The sequence below is a fragment of the Oryctolagus cuniculus genome, chromosome 14 (assembly GCF_964237555.1).
Source record: "Oryctolagus cuniculus chromosome 14, mOryCun1.1, whole genome shotgun sequence".
Taxonomy (NCBI): Eukaryota; Metazoa; Chordata; class Mammalia; order Lagomorpha; family Leporidae; genus Oryctolagus; species Oryctolagus cuniculus.
The window spans coordinates 59,618,522-59,636,206 of record NC_091445.1 but is presented as its reverse complement, the minus strand read 5'-3'; the positions used below and the strand labels follow the sequence as shown (position 1 = coordinate 59,636,206).

Sequence of the window (17,685 nt, the reverse complement as noted above, 5' to 3'; positions counted from 1 at the left end):
GTGCAGTAAATCTATACTTGTAGTCAATACACTTCAACTGTTATTATCTCTAGTCTATAGATACTCACATAATACAAAAGAGTAAGCACTAGGACCTTGTCAGAGATACAGGTCAAATCCTAGAGATGGCATGTGGTACAGCAATTAAGATACCATTTGCACCTGCATCCCATATCTGAATGCCTGGTCCAAGTCTCAGCTCTGTACCTGATTTCATGTTCCTGCTGATACATACCCTAGGAGACAGCAGGTCATGGCTCAAATATTTGGGTCCCTACCACCCACATAGGAGACCTGGTTTGAGTTCCTGGCTCTTGGCCCAGCTCAGTTATTGTGAGCATTTGGGAAGTAAACAGCAAGTAGGAGGTGAGTCAGCCTCTCACCCTCTCCCTCTCCCTCTCCCTCTCCCTCTCCTTCTCCCTCTCTGAATAAGTTAAATAATTTTAAAAGAAAGCTCAAGTCCTTAAGAATTTTAAGGAGGATAAAAGATTGACACCATATTTTCTACACTTCATTTTCTGTGATTCTATAGCTTACTCACCTAAGAACTCTATTATGCTATATATGTGCTACAACACAAGAACTTGCACAAAATACAACATGAAATTATATGGAGTGAAGGTTCAACAAGAGGAGTGTAAGGTTGGTCTTTACTTACAACTCTGTATAAGAAATTTTCAAGAGTGCCATATATGGGGCTTCCACCCCTTTTTTATGAGTTCAGAGCTGTGTTTTGCTTGTCCAGAAATAGCCCCTCCTTCTGAAGATGAGCAGGAGATAGCAGGTGCAAGAAAAATCAATTAGATGAAATAACTAGGTGTGTAAAATGGAAGAAATGATGGAGAAAATGTTTGAATAGTTTTCAAGTTGACCCAGGCTAAGCCTGAGATGTTTAAGCATTCTTTGTTAATGAAAACACCTTGAGAGGAATGGGCTCTACAAAGCAAAAGATGTCCAATGTGTTCACCACCTGTGGATCAAGTGGTGAGAAGCACCATGTATGTAATCTTCCTGACCCCATGTGTTGTAGGAGGACATCGGCACAAGCACCCCTAGGAGCTTGCTAGAGATGCAGACCCCCAGCCCCACTGTGGATCCTGACAAGTCAGAATCAGCATTTAGCAAGGTCCTAAGTGATTCCCGTGGACACTAAAGTTTGAGAAGCACTACTGTACAGATGTCAGGTTGGGTCTTGGAGCCAAAACCCCCCCACATTACTCATTGGCAAGTCAGTTCTCTGGCTCTGGTTTCTTTATCTACACTATAACACTATCTGTCTACATCATGGATTTGTCACGGAGATGAGTAAGTGAGATAACATCACTGCAGATAGATACGTATGAGGTAAGAGTGCTTGATCTGATGTCCACTCTGAGCAACACTGATATGGAAAGTGGCAACTTGCCTGCGACCCCCTAAGCATTCACCATGGGATGATTTTTAATAAATATCCATTTCCATTGGGTTATCCTCCCACATATACATCAAGGATCTTCAGTCTTGGCTGTCTAGGAAAATCAATTAGGAAAGTTTTTCTAACAGTGATCCATTGGCTCTACCTCCAGAGATTTGGAATACTTGGTATCAGTGTGTCCCCAACATTGCTATTTATTAAAAGCTCTGAAAGCAGTTTCAGGGAGCAGCCAAGATGAACATCCCTAACTCCAGAGACCCCATGATAGACTGTGTCTGAGAAAGCTGCCATCAGCCTCTGTCTTCTGTCTCCTCCCTGCCACAGTGCTCCACCACCTGTGGCCTGGGGGCCTACTGGAGAAGCGTGGAGTGCAGCACCCGGATGGATGATGACTGTGCAGCCCTTCCTAAGCCTGACCCTGCCAAGAGATGCCACCTCCGTCCATGTGCTGGCTGGAGAGTGGGAAATTGGAGCAAGGTAATTCACTAAGTTTGGCAGCATCTGGGAGTGGGGAGGCAAAATCTTAACTAAGCACTGGTAATACTTAATTTCTCTTCTCCCTTCTTACCTTCTACCTGTTTTCTTTTATAAAGTCATGGATGAGTATTTCACAGGCCTTCCCATGGGCCTACTTGAAGCTATACATAAGTCTTAAAAGAAGTACAGAATTCTTATTAACTGGTATGCTTTTACCTAAATATCCCTTCTTTTATAAGATAAACTGGAACAAAAGGTTAAACGTGTGTAAATAATTGCTTGTCCAGCATGTAACATTTTTTCTAAATTACTTAAAATTATCAGTATAATGAATAATGATATATAATCATCATACATAATTAAATCACAGTTCAGTAGCACTTTACAAAGCAGAGGCATGGTTTAATCTGCCAGACCCAAAATGCAAAGAAAGCTGAGATATAAAGAATAATTTATTCTTTAAATGGATCTTCCCTGATGGGTTACTCACTTTGTTCTTCTGTCTACATCATCCTTGTGAGAAGGCTGTGGTAGGTGTTACATGAGCTACCTTAGGTGCTTTGATAACCAGGCCCAATCCATCTCTCATCTTGGGCTGAGACTGAGCCATCCCAGGTTGGGTATACTGGAGCTAGAAGACACTTTTCATTTCTGGGTTGAGGGCCAGTAGTCAGGTAGGAGGAGCAGGGGTGTGAAATTTGCATACACTTTTGGTTCATTGATCACATGAATCCTAGGAAGCCCAGTGGGCTCTGTCCCCAGCTCCCTGGGACAGCTGAGACACAGGATAAGGGAAGAGGAAGATCAGTTCAGGAGGTTTCTAGAGGCTGGCATCCCCTCCAGATGTTAGTTCTGTCATCTAGTGGAGAGTTTATGTCCCCAGATAAACATGATCACCAGGAATCTCCTTGGACATCTCAGGCTTTCCTGGCAGATTTACCTGTACTACCCTAGCCTGGAATGTCATTTATCTGCTTTAGGACTCTTTTCCCCACAAAATAAGGCTATGACATTGCAGAAGAAAGAGGAAGGCAGTCTATTCCTTGAGAAAATTAACACATATGATTTGACACCTGCCAATCTCCCTTTCTTTGTCTCTGTGTCCCTTATAAGAATAAATACTCATTCCTTTCTCTCTTTTTTTTAAAATTTTGTTTAAGGAATACAACTTCATGCATTTAATATATATAGATTTGGGAACATGATGATTCTCCCAACCACCACCTTCCTCCCACCCATACTCCCACCTTTCTTTCTCCTCTTTCAGTATTTCCCATTATTATTTTTTACAATTACAATGATCAATTTTCAGTTAATTTTTAAACTCATAATATTAACCCTACACTAAGTAGAGAGGTCACTGTTAGTATGAAGAAAAAATGAAGAAAAGAACAAAAACCAACCAAACAAAAAATATTGTTCCCCAACAGAGAAAGCAATAGCTGTTCAAAATCATCACATCTTAAATTGTCAGTTTGGTTCCTATAGATTACATTTTAGGTACTCTATCAGTTACTATGAATCAGAGAAACTATATGATATTTGTCTTTTTGTGACTGGCTTATTTCATTAAGTATAGTGCTTTCCAGTTGCATCCATTTTGTTGCAAATGACAGGACTTCTTTTTTTTTACTGCTGTGTAGTATTCCTTATTGTATATAAACCATAATTTCTTTATTCAGTCTTCAGTTGGCAGACATCTGTGTTGATTCCATATCATAACTATTGTAAATTGAGCTAAAATGAACATTGAGCTAAAGGAACATAACTCTTTCATATGCTGATTTCATTTCCTTTGGATAAATTCCCAGGAGTGGGATGGCTGGATCATAAGGTAGGTCTATATTCAGCTTTCTAAGATAACTCCATACTGTCTTATTCAATGGCTATATCAATTTACATCCCCCAACAACAGTGGATTAAGGTACCCTTCTCCCCACATCCTTGCCAGCATTTGTTGTTTGTTGATTTCTGTATGAAAGCCATTCTAGAGGGAGGAGCCAAGATGGCAGTATAGCAACAAGACGTTCTGAGCCTCCGGGGGTGGGGATAGATAGTTAATAAGGAAAGGGGATACAAGCTGGCTACAGAGCCACAAGAAACCCGGGAGTCCAGCAGAGGCTGAGCAGGACCACACAAAGGGGGCAAAGAGTCACTGAGACACATCAGAGGTGCGGCAGAGAAAACAAATGGGGCAACTAATGCCATGCCCTTCCCCCTCCCTGGGCAGACCAGGAACTGTATGACAGTGAGAAGTTCTAAACATTGAACTCCTAGCTTGTTTCCCCAAGTAGGCGGGGCTTAGCACACCAGAGCTCTCCTATTTGCCCCCACTACCATCCAGAAGCAAGCAGGACTTCCAGAGGTGGGCTGCATATTTCCACTGGCAGTGCGCAGACATGTAGCAGCTCATAGCAGAGGGAAATCTCGCCACAAGCACCAAGACACATATTAAAGATAAAAGGAATTGGAAATGCCAGAGGGACCAGCGAGGCCAGGTCTGCGGCCCAGGGCAGACATGGAGTGGAGTGCACCTGTTCCATCCCAACCTTGGGAAATGCCAAAAAAAACAAGGGGGAAAATTTTAGTAAAACTAAGGAAGATAATATTAGCCCCAGAATAGAAGATTACATCAGCTCTTCAATAATAGAAGCAGAAGAACAAGGGATTATAGATATGCCAGAAACAGAATTCAGAAAATTAATCATCAGATTACTTAGAAGCAATCAGAAACACATTCACAACCTAAATAAAAAAGTGTTCCCAAAAAACTGAGATATTGAAGAGAAATTAAATGAAATTCTAGATATGAAGAATTCAATAAAGCAAATAAAAATACAGTGTATAGTTTAAAAAATAGAAAAAATGAGACAGAAGAAAGACTATCAGAACTAGAAGACAAATTTCTGGAAATAACACAGACCAAACACAAGAAGAAGAAATAAGGAAATTAAAAAACATGGTTGGGGGCCAGCACCATGGCTCACTTGGCTAATCCTCCACCTGTAGCACCAGAATCCCATATGGTTCCGGGTTCTAGTCCCGGTTGCTCCTCTTCCAGTCCAGCTCTCTGCTGTAGCCCAGAAAGGGCAGTAGAGGATTGCCCAAGTGCTTGGGCGCCTGCACACGTGTGGGAGACCAGGAGAAAGCACCTGGCTGCTGGCTTCAGATTGGCACAGTGCCAGCCATAGTGGCCATTTTGGGGGGGTGAACCAATGGAAGGAAGGCCTTTCTCTCTGTCTCTCTCTCTCTCTCTCTCACTGTCTAACTCTACCTGTCAAATAAGTAAAATAAAATAAAAAAAAAGACAAAAAACGTGGTTGAAGATCTGCAGGATTCTATCAGAGGATCCAATATATGGATCCTAGTAATTCCAGAAGGCACCAAAACAGAGAAAGAACTAGAAGGACTTCTTAATGAAAATATAACAGAGAACTTCCCCCTTCTGGAGAAAGAAAGAGACATTGAAGTTTGGGAAGTACACAGAACTCCCAATAGACATGACCAGAAAAGATCTTCACCTAGACACATAGTAGCAAATCTCTCCTCAGTAACACATGAAGAAAAGATGCTGAAATGTGCCAGAGAGAAATGCCAAATCACATTCAGAGGAAACCCGATGAAACTCACCCTTCTCATCACAAACCCTACAGGGAAGGAGAGAATGGCGAGACATACTCCAAGTCCTAAGAGGAAAAAAAACTGTCAACCCAGATTGCTATGCCCTACAAAACTCTCACTTATGAATGAAGGAGAAATAAGGATCTTCCACAGCAAATAGAAATTGAAAGAATTTGTAAGTACACACCCAGCCCTAGGAAACATGCTCAAACACAAAAACAGGAACATCACTGGAAAAGTAGATAATTACCCAGCAAAAGAACAAATGAAATCCAAAGTACATAAACAGAACTATTTAAAGAAACATGGCAGGACAAAGTCAGTACTTAACAATACTAACACTGAATGTAAATGGTCTCAACTCCCCAGTTAAAAGACACAGACTGGCTGGATGGATTAAAGAAAACCCATCTATTTGCTGCCTACAAGAAACACATTTTACCAACAAAGATGCTCGCAGACTAAAAGTGAAAGGGTGGAAAAAGATAATCAATGCCAACAGAAACCAAAAAAGAGCTGGTGTGGTCATCCTAATATACTAAATAGACTTTAACACATACACACACACACATATATGTATATATGAACCAAAAGACTCCACTAGGAGACTACTAGAACTCATAAAAGAGTTTAATAAAATAGCAGGATATAAAATCAACACCAAAAAAACAACAGCCTTTGTATACACAGACAATGCCTCCTTTCACGCAGTCACAGTGTTTTCTCAGTCTCAGCCCCCAGGGCCCTCAAGGTCAAGGAGTGCCAGTGGGGCCACTCCATTCCACTAGCCCATCCTGTCTGCAAGGAGACTGAGGTGTTCTCAGAGCCACACTGTCCATGTGTGTTCCAGCCTGCTGGATCAAGTCTGGTCCTCCCAACCAGATTCAATGTCAGTGGGGTATGTGGGTTTTTCTGCCTTGTGAGAGCTCTGGTTCACAGGCGTTCAAAATACTCACCAGCTGCAGCTCTGCTTGCTTCACATTTGTGCTGGGTACATAGGAGTGTCCTGCAGGTGGCACTTCCCTTTGGTAGGGATCACTACCCCTCCCCTCCCATTGCTGAGTGTGTGCAGCTGGCACAGTGGGGACCATCTCCCTTGGTTTCACTTGAATTTCTGTGGTTGCCCCTGCTGACTGGGGTATAGGGTGATCCGAATAATTGCTGAATGTGCACACAGGATCTGGGGACTGCTAACTGTCTGTGTCCAGAAATGGAACCAGCTCTCCCACCACTGGCTGCAGGTCTCTGATGTAGCAGGGAGAGGGGGAAGGAGATAGACAGGCTGCTTTTCTCTTTTCTTTTCCTTTACCTTTGGGTGAGCAGTCACCCTGCTGTCCTGAGGGGTCCAGGCTGGACTCAGAAAGGTACAGTTCACTAAGCTCTCCTTCCCACTGTATCAACTGTGCAGTCCAATCTTGCCTGGTTTGCCCAGGCAGGCGCCTTCTTCCTCAGATCCAAGCTGCTGGGTCTTTTGTTGTCTAGTCGCACCTTACTGCATGTCTGTACTTTCTGCACAGGTCCGGGCCATTTCTACTACTTTTGCAGGATCTCCCACTGCAGTACCCCTGCAGTTTTATCCTGAGAGTGTACTTTCTCCACTTTTAAAATATTAATCTTGCCCAGCCTAAATCAGACCACCCTGTCACTATTCTGCCATCTTGGAACTCCCCTTTTTCTCTCTCTCAGTGCATAGAAAGCTCAGGGACTGGGACTGAGTGTTTAGTTAGCAATTCTCTTTCAGATCTAGAAAAATCTCGAATTGTAGCGTCTCTGGAGAGTACTCACATAAGCTCCGTGAGTTTTCTCACCCACTGTCTCTTTTTTCATAGTCTCAGTTCATTAGCTCCACACATTCACTAGGTCCTAATCTCCTATTATTTTACCCCTCCCCCCACAGAGTCAGGTTTTTCTGTTTGGCGAGGTCGTGCAGCTTTTACGTATGACCAAAATGGCACCTGCTCTTTGTCTTGCTCGCCTTTGAGAGGTGAGCGGAGAGAAACTGGTGTCTGTCTTGGTCCTTTTTTTTTTTCCTCTCTCCTCTATTTAGCCTGGTGAACTTTCCCCCACGGGGCTTCAAGCCTCGTTCCCTCTAGGCTTCTCTTTTCCGCTTTCCCGCTGGTGTCTCAGGCTACTGAGGTTCAGCTCACCTCGTGTTCCAGCACTGGTGTGTTGAGTCTGCCACTGGTATCCCGAGCTGTGGGCTCCCACACTCCACGCAGGTCCACTGTGAATCACTAGTTCCGGAAGAGTTTCCTCTGCTGTTTCTTCCCCAACTCTTCCTTGAACCTGCAGCATCTCCACTTTTATTAAACTGTCTCTTCCCCAGACTATCAGTGTGCTCCCTTCCTATTCCACCATCTTGCCACTGAAAAATCTCAAGAAACATCCTATATTACTGACCTTGCCAAATATTGATCAAGTCCTAAAGTTCCAGTTAGTTGCCCCTTACTGGAAATAATCATTTACTTGAAATTTTCATGGCTCTTTAAAAGGATAGATGCATGAAATAGCTTGCACTTTGAAAAGTGACTAACCTGAGGAATTTTACCCTGTGCAAAACCCTGAAAGATTAGGGGTTCATCTCTGAGATCAGGTCTCCTAAAGAAAGCCCCATCACCCTTTCTCACTTGGCATTTTGCAGACCTGACCAGGAATTCTTCACCACTGTGAGTGCTGCTCTCATACTAGCTTGTATCTCTAATGCCATTATGCCTCTTGATGAGGCTGAAACAATTGCTGTGAACATTTTGTCACATATGTGACAGGAGAATGAGACCTGTCGCTTTAACCTGTCTAAATAGCCTGCTTTTCCATACGCTCATCTGTCTGAAGCAAAATCAAGGTTGTAGTGCTCAGATTTGTCCCAGAGACAGACATGGAAAGATTTCCTAGAGACAGCAATGGGTTTGTAATCAGACACACATGGGTTGGCAACCCCATTCTGTCACTAGTCAGCGTGTGACACTGGTCCATTCATCTAATCTCTTAGGAGCTTTAGTTTTCTTACCTCTGAAGTTCTACCTTATAGAATTCTTATGAGGATCTGAAAAGATAAAGACTCCAAAACAGCTTTGGTGATGGAAAAGACTGGCAGGAAAAGCTACGGGCAAATGTTGAGCTCTAGTTAATCCTTGAGGTTCACTGTCTCTGGCTTCTAGACTTGGGGCGAAAGGCATGTAGTCAGGTGATAGGTAAGTCCTCTAATGGAATAACTGGTCCAAGCAGGTGTTTACTACCAGAACTAAGCAGACTAGTGGTCAAAGTGCCCCCCAGCCTTGAAGACCCTACTATGGCTGCTAACACTTACAAAATACTGCCATGTACCTGGCATTTCACGAAAGCTTTAGATTTAAGAAAAAAATCATTTTTGCTGCAATTTAGGACTTTGTAACTCTCTCTGAGGAAATTAAGTTTTAGAGTGTTTGAGCCACAACATTCAGTTGCTCCCAAAGCTAATATTGAATAATCTTAATTCCAAGAAACCATCAACCAATGGCTATGTCATCAATTTTACTACTGCTTTTCAGAAGAAAGGAAACACTCCACAATAAATATGTGCACCAGTTGTAAGATGCATGCCAATTTCAGAGCATTAAAATTTGTATGAAAAGAAAAAGTGATTTTTGTGATGGAAGAATTGCAGCAAGTGGCAAAGATAAACTTGAAAGACTCACACTTGGGTTTGACACCAAAAACTATGACTCAACTGCAGCTCCACACACCTCCTGGCTAAACATTTTGTCATACTTTTCTGAAGATTTGCAGACTGGTGATTGGCAAGCCTCTCATTATCTTTCTTAAGAGATAGAACGCCCCCCTTTTCATAGTTAAGTCTGACGCTCTTGATTACTTCTGAAATGACTCACAAAGACTTTTGCATTCTCTCTTGGAATGATCTGTTTTCCCAAGTAGACATTGCAATTTTGTTTTCACAGTAGTTGGCTTTATTATCTATAACTTTGCTGGAAAATAAGAGAAAGCAAAAATCTTTCCTATGTTTGTGGGTTTCACATATTTACTAACTAGTTTTCTGTCTCCTGTCGCTTCTGCCTCCATATTTATTGAATTTTACAGATTGTCTATAACAGAGCTATCTTTTATAGTGTTGAATTTTTATAGATGAATATCATAGGGAAATAATTCTTACCTTGCTAAATCCAGACAGTCCTCTACTTTTGTAGGCATATATAAAGTCCAGGGTACAAAAATCAAAATACTGATATGCATGCTATAGAAAATTTTCTGTCTTCAGAAAGCAAAAATTTAGTAGCAGGATGGTGTATGATACATTGAAAACCCCAGTATTTATTGTACCCTTTTTATAATTTGTTGTGTGTGAATTATCACCTTCTCTTGATATTCCCTAAATATCTCAGACTAATGAATCCCTAAGAAGAAATGGTTAGGAGGATTGACAATTAAATGGAAGCTTTTAGGACCACAAAAGTGTGACTCTAGGAACACCATGTCCAGATCACAAGGCTCTGTATAGTAGCCTCTGCTTCTCCTCTCTTCTCCCCTCTCTCCCCTCCCCTCCCCTTCCCTATTCTCCTCCTACGCTCTGCTCTCACATTCTGACTGATTTTTTTGTTCCCAGGAAAGCCATGTGATTTCATAACACTGTGCTTCTCTCCACTTCCGAAGCCCCTGCCCTTCTTTGCCATCCAAATGAGCAGTAGTTCCTCATAAGACTCAGCTGAAGTTCTACCTCCTTTATTCATGCCTTTCTTGACTTCTTCAACTGAAATGGACTGCCTACTGTGTGCCCTCGCTAGCTCATGAACAACATAGGCTCATAATCTTTATTGCTTCTGCTCACTTATATGACCTGCCTTGCCCCTGATGGATTTCAAACCACTTAACCATAGAGATTCTGAGTTTGGAACATAGTAATTGCTCAATTACTATAGGAAATGGAAGGGGGTATGACTTTGGAATAAATTATTTGATTCTTCAGGTTTTATAAATGTATTTAGCATGGAATAACAAGCAGAAGGAATTCTTTATGAATTATTTAAGAATCCTTATTTAATGTTTGGCACATATCTTCAAGAGCAAAAACATTCCAAAATCAAAACAGAATTCAGTACAAATCCAGTGATCCCACACCCTTATGACAGTCCAGAGCAGGGATGGGAGTGTCTGACCCACAGATCATATCAGTCCCATGAAATCATTTGACCTGGCCCTGTCACAGCAACTGCAGATGGAACTGAAAATCCAATAAATCCATAGCAGGCTAATTTTTAAGTTGATAATTTTATATGGTCCATGAAAAATGTTATAAAAATCCAAATGGCCCATGATAGAAAGTTCCTCTCCCCTTCATAACTATTGGAGTAGTTTAATCTAGCTTATCTTCTTTTTAATACTGATGTAGAAATGCAGGCATTGAGAAGCAACATAATTAATCTACACGTCATGCATCTGTGTGGTGCCAGGGTCTTACCTGAATGAAGTCTGTTGATCTCTTAATCTTGGTTTGTTAATTTCTCTATACTTATCTGAACAGTCTGTGTGAACCCAACATGGAAACTATATCAGGATTCCTTCATAAATTAAAAATAACATAAGAAAAAAAGTGAGATTGCATTTTATTTCTGCCAGAGGTTTCTGTCAGCTAAAGATATTTTTCATTCTAACTGAGTTTGTTTTGAATTAAACAAATGGTGGAGTACCTGGAAAATTATCAGACCTGTGTGATTTCAACAGGGTGTCAGCCAATCTTTTTGTTCCATTAGCATGGCTCTTGTCCTTGGGCTCCATGTTAGGAAAGTAGGAATACAAATGACCTCTTCCAGGGTACCAAGAAAATGAACACAACAGTTGGCATCAAGCCGATGGCAGAACTGCGTGAGGAGTGGAGTGATTTTATATGCTGCCAATTCCCACTTGCTAACTGGATCAGCCTTTTAGAAAATGGAATAGAAAATCGTAGATTTGTCTTTCCTTATTACTGACTTCAACATATTAGTGAATTTAATCTCTCTTTGAATATGTATAGGGTCTACACAAAAAAGTAACACTCCTTTAAAAATTAAATCTGAGAATAACAGATTATAGCAACAAATGGGAAACAATAAAACTCCATTAGATACTATGTCTTACAAATTTCTTATGTGGACATTATCAGTATACTTTGTCATTTGTTCTATGCTATTTTTAAATTAGCAGTTGCTTTTAAAAATATTTATTTCTTTATTTGACAAGCACAGTGACAGAAAAATGGGGAGGGACGGGGGAGAGAGAGAGAGAGAGAGACCCCAAAGATCACAATAGCTGGGGTTAGTCCAGGCTGAAGCTGGGAGCCTGGAACTATAGCCTGGTCTATCAATTTGCAGAGGAAGGAGAGCAGTATTTGGAGTTCATTTCTACTGAAAAGCCTTGGGGAATTTTCTTTTCACAACCTAAATTATAATCACAATTATTCTACCATAGCCAGAAAGAGAGCATGATCTTTTACCATGCAGAGAAGACAGCCAGATGAAAATATACTTTAAAAGAAAAGACACCCTTTCTTGATGGCACCTTTCTTTAGCCTAGACTGCATATGACATAATTAATGAGAGCATCGGGAGGATAACGAAAGATGTTCTTTACCTCGTGGGGACCAGAGATATCCTCAGCCCACTGGGATCTCACCCAGCTGGCATTTTCTCAGAATTCATACATTGATTCAACAAATCTTTCTTAACTGTCTACACTGGCCCCATGCTAAGTACTCACGACACATGCTGAATAAGGCAGGTTGGGCTTACCTTCATGGCAGTGATAGTCTAAGGTTGCACAGATTAAGTAAAAGCTGATTTATGTTTCAAGTTCCTATGATAGACACAGAGAAAGGGCTATGATAACTATCAGTAGAAAGCACCTTCATGTATAAAATATCCAAGGAAGATCTCTCTGGGGTGGTGTCTCATTTTAGCTGAGACATAAAAGAAAAGCAATGATAGGTAATGCAGAGAGGGAAGCAGGAAATGCTTAGTCATAAGAACTTCAAGGACATAGGATTAAACTAGGGAGAATCTGGGGAAGAAGCTGAATTAATGAGCACAGGAATCCATCTCCATTCTACCTACCTGAGGTCCCCACCTGGATGTAGACAGGGACAAGAAAAGTCAGGCCAGTCCCATGAGGGAGACCAGGATGCAGAGGCAAGACAAGCCAAAGGGACATGCAGCCGCCAAAATCCAAGAGGTCAGAATGCCAACAAAGGTAGTACTCTACAAAAGGCCGCATGAGCTCTTTTTTTGTTAGTGGACCCAAGCCCACTAACATTTGTCATGATCCATCAGAATAATTCAGCAGCCTGAGCATCCCCTTCCTGAGACAGAGCAGGCACAGACATGGCTACACAAGGCTGAGAGTGTGGGAAGAGGGGAGTTCCTAGGGCCCATGTAATGGCTTTCAGTAGGGATGTGCTGAGAAGACTCTCAGTGGTGGAGGCAGGTGATGGCAGGTGTAGGAGGAAGGATGGTAGTGGGGACAAGGACAGGGATAGCTCATTCCCATGAGTCAAGCCATTGAGCAGATGTTCCATGAATTTTCCTGCTACAGGCCTTGCCTAAGAGACACAGTAACCTGATTAGTATTCAAAATCATGTAGAAAATCTATTTTAGCAGGATCCTTAGAAAGGGGTGGAAGGACCTTGACAGACAGCTCCCCTCATGGGGAACCTAGATGCCCCCTTCTTGGACAGTGGTAGGTGGGCTTCTTTGAGAGGAATGAGGACAGAATTCCAGGGGGGACAGGCACGCACTGAGACAGAGTGTACCAGTAGGCACTGCACTCTCAGTGTCTACAGACTTCAGAACAGCCTGGGGGTAGCTGTCATCATCCCAGGTCACAGATGTGGCTCTCGAGGCTCTGAGTGGTTCTGTAACTTAACCACTCCTATCCGACATCAGAACTCACACACTGGGGCAGGTGTTTGGTCCAGCTGGAATTCTTGCATGCTATGTCAGAATGCCTGTGTTTGAGTTGTAGCTCTCCTCCTGATTCTGGCTTCCTGCTAACCTGTGAGGCAACAGGTGGCAACCTCAAGTAGTGGATCCTTGTCACCTATATGGGAGAGACCCACATTGAGTTCCTCACTCCTGGCTTCAGTCTGGCCCAGCCCTGGAAATTGTTGGCCTTTGGGAGTGAACTAGCAGATAAGAGTAAGACAGGAGTATTGCTCTCACATTCTCTCTCTCTTTCTCTCCCTCCCCCCACTTCTCCCTTACTCTCAAAGGAAGGAAAGGAAAAAAGAAACCCTCTCAATTTTCTGCCTGTGTTCTGACGTCATAGCCCCATTTGGGCACCTGCTTGTGTGATTTCCTCTCTATTGCATGAAAAGGAACACAAGGTTCAATTGAAGTATACCTAACCCTTCACTCAGACTGGAAGCCTGGAGCCTCTACCTTTTGGTAGATAGGAATGGAGACCCAATACTGAGCACTCAGGTGTTGCCTTTGCTTTTGCTCTCCCAACAGTGCTCCAGAAACTGCAGTGGGGGATTCAAGATCCGCGAGATTCAGTGCCTGGACAGCAGGGATGAACAGAGCCTGAGGCCGTTTCATTGCCAGTTCCTGGCCGGCATTCCTCCCCCACTGAGTATGAGCTGTAACCCAGAGCCCTGTGAGGAGTGGCAGGTGGAGCCCTGGAGCCAGGTAAGATCTCCAGAAAGGGAGTTACACCGATGTACAGCCTGGCATGGGTCAGCACATGGATCTGGAAGTCAGGGCAGACCACGTCTGCATCCTGCCAGTGACCGGCTCCCCTCACTGATCCCACGGTGTGTCGGGGAAGCTGAACACCTACAGGAGCCAGAAGACCTTCACCGGGGACTTTTGGGAAAATAACTACAATGGAATGATTTGAACAAGGACCACTTGGCTGAGAGCCATTTTGGTTGAAAGCTCATGTGCCCCTCTCAGGCTTCTGCAGCTGGGCTGAAGTCATGGAGAGAGCATATCCTTTCCACGTCCAGTATACTTGTATAGTTCTACCTCACTGCTACATGCCCAGATCATCATTTGCACAAATAAAAGTGAGATGGTATGGGTATGGGTTCTCTCTTTTGCAAGGACCCTAGCTCTGCTGGGTCTTTGTTCTGCATCATCACATGAAACTAGTTTTCTGTTCATTGGTGGAGTAGAACGGTATGATTTTCTAAGAGACACACGCCTTGAGAGCTAAAACATACCCCTAACTACATCTGTGCCAAACAGAATAAAGACCAAAATTAAATATGTAGGTGCTTGTCCTCATAGTTAAGACGCTACTTGGGACACCTATATCAAAGTGCTGTTGTTCAAGTCTTAACTCTGATTTTGATCCTGACTCCCTGCTAACCTTCATCCTAAGAGGCAGTAGGTGATAGTTCAAGTTTTTGAGTCCCTGTGTCTGGTGGACACAGATTGAATTCCTGGCTCCTGTCTTTGACCTGGCCCAGCCCTGGCTATTGTAAGCATTTGGGATGTAAACCAGCTGATAGAAGATTACTATTTATCTCTTTCTCTTTGCCTTTCAAATAAATAAACATTTCTAAAAGACCATTATCATCAACAACAACAGAGAAACCCAGCATATTTTTTTCTTTTTATTTTATTTTATTTTTTTAACTTTTATTTAATGAATATAAATTTCCAAAGTACAGAATATTGATTACAATGACTTCCCCCCCCATAACGTCCCTCCAACCCGCAACCCTCCCCTTATCCACTCCAACTCCCCTTCCATTCATGTCAAGATTCATTTTCGATTCTCTTTATATACAGAAGATCAGTTTAGCGTACATTAAAGATTTCAACAGTTTGCTCTCGCACAGAAACATTAAGTGAAAAATACTGCTTGAGTACTCATTATAGCATTAAATCTCAATGTACAGCACACTAAGGACAAAGATCCTACATGAGGAGTAAGTGCACAGTGACTCCTGTTGTTGACTTAACAAATGGACACTCTTGTTTATGGCATCAGTAATCACCCTAGGCTCTTGTCATGAGTTGCCAAGGCTATGGAAGCCCCCTGGGTTCACTGACTCTGATCATTTTTAGACAAGGCCATGGTCAAAGTGGAAGTTCTCTCCTCCCTTCAGAGAAAGGTACCTCCTTCTTTGATGACCCATTCTTTCCACTGGGATCTCACTCGTGGAGATCTTTCATTTAGGTTTTTTTTTTTCCCCCAGAGTGTCTTGGCTTTCCATGCCTGAAATACTCTCATGGGCTTTTCAACCGGATCCGCATGCCTTAAGGGCTGATTCTGAGGCCAGAGTGCTGTTTAGGACATCTGCCATTCTATGGGTCTGCTGTGTATCTCACTTCCCATGTTGGACCATTCTCTCCCTTTTTTATTCTATCAGCTAGTATTTGCAGACACTAGTCTTGTTTATGTGATCCCTTTGGTTCTTAGTCCTATCATTACGATCAATTGTGAACAGAAATTGATCACTGGGACTAGTGAGATGGCATTGGTACATGCCACCTCAATGGGATTGAATTGGAATCCCCTGGTATGTTTCTAACTCTACTGTTTGAGGTAAATCAGCTTGAGCATGTCCCGAATTGCACATCTCTTCCCTCTCTTATTCCCACTCTTATATTTAACAGTGATCACTTTTCAGTTAAGTTTCAGCACTTAAGAAGAATTGTGTATTGATGACAGTATTCAACCAAAAGTATTAAGTAGAACAAACAAACAAAAAAATACTAAGAGGGATAACATATCAAGTTGCTCATCAACAGTCAGGGTGAGGGCTGATCAAGTCACCGTTTCTCATAGTGTTCATTTCACTTTAACAGGTTTCCTTTTTGGTGCTCAGTTAGTTGTCACCTATCAAGGAGAACAAGTGGCATTTGTCCCTTTGGGATTGGCTTATTTCACTCAACATAATGTTTTCCAGATTCCTAACAGGGATCACTTTTCAGTTAAAATTTAAACACCTAAGAATAATTGTGTGTTAATTACAGAGTTCAACCAATGGTACTAGAACAAAAAAAAAATAGTAAAATGGATAAAGTATTACATTGTACATCAACTGTCAGGACAAGAGCTGATCAAGTCACTGTTTCTCACAGTGTCCATTAAACTTCAACAAGTTTCCCCTTTGGTGCTCAGTTAGTTGTCGCCAATCAGGGAGAACATATGATATTTGTCCCTTTGGGACTGGCTTAATTCACTCAGCATGATGTTTTCCAAATTCCTCCATCTTGTTGCAAATGACTGGGTTTCATTGTTTTTGACTGCTGTATAGTATTCTATAGAGTACATGTCCCATAATTTCTTTATCCAGTCTACTGTTGATGGGCACTTGGGTTGGTTCCAGGTCTTAGCTATTGTGAATTGAGCTGCAATAAACATTAATGTGCAGACTGCTTTTTTGTTTGCCAATTTCATTTCCTTTGGGTAAATTCCAGGGAGTGGGATGGCTGGAAACCCAGCATATTTTAAGTATGTACATGGGATAGGAATTTTGCATACAACACATGGTCTAATTCTCACACTGGCCTATATGTTAGGCCTTATTCATTTTATTTTAAGGGTGAGGATTTTGAAGCTCAGAAAGGCTGAGAAAATTACCTGAGACCACACAACTAGGAAATAAGTGATGGACTCTCAGTTTACACATAGGCAGACTCTAATGCATTAATGCATGTGCTCTTTCTGCACTAGAACTTAGCCCAAAGGCAATTGAGCAGAGCAAACTGAGGAAACACTGCATAGATAATTTGTTCAGTGCCCAGGAAGCGAAGGTGGAGAACCCTAACCTGAAGATACAGAGTCAATGTGGAAGCCCGACTGAACCCCCTAGAGCTGCCTGCCTCCCCCCGGGTCCAGCATTCATGCTGCTTCCTGAGCTCTGAACCACACCCTGGTGTTTCCTAGGCAGCAACCTAGGCAATAACCTTCACAGGTTATTGAACACAAGAATCAGACCTTCTTTCTGGATACAAGAAAGACATTCTGCTTCTTTGGTGGCTTCTGGCCCACTGTGGTGCTGCTCTGCCTGTCCATACTGTCCAATGGACTGCCATTCTGGGAATGTTCTCGACCTTATCAGTAAATTTAAGCCAGCTCTTACCACCTATGTGGCAGATGCAATAGAGCTGTGGGAATAGCTGTACATCAGGAGTAGGCAGACTTTGGCATCACCATCTAAAGAATTTAGAAGATTTGTCAGAACACAAGT

General features: G+C 42.3%; 2 protein-coding genes across 5 annotated transcripts in view; one reads left to right on the top strand and one right to left on the bottom strand.

Annotated features, from left to right (window-relative positions):
- The window catches only part of LOC138845174 (large ribosomal subunit protein uL23-like), a 1,058,548-nt gene that overhangs the window by 206,659 nt on the left and 834,204 nt on the right, over positions 1 to 17,685 (bottom strand). The window lies entirely within an intron of this gene.
- The window catches only part of ADAMTS12 (ADAM metallopeptidase with thrombospondin type 1 motif 12), a 363,744-nt gene that overhangs the window by 321,665 nt on the left and 24,394 nt on the right, over positions 1 to 17,685 (top strand). For all 4 annotated transcript variants that reach the window (XM_002714101.5, XM_070056623.1, XM_070056624.1 and 1 more), the window contains 2 exons: positions 1,739 to 1,891; positions 13,988 to 14,164. In XM_002714101.5, coding sequence (XP_002714147.2) covers positions 1,739 to 1,891; positions 13,988 to 14,164 — 330 coding nt within the window. The remainder of the gene's footprint in view (positions 1 to 1,738; positions 1,892 to 13,987; positions 14,165 to 17,685) is intronic.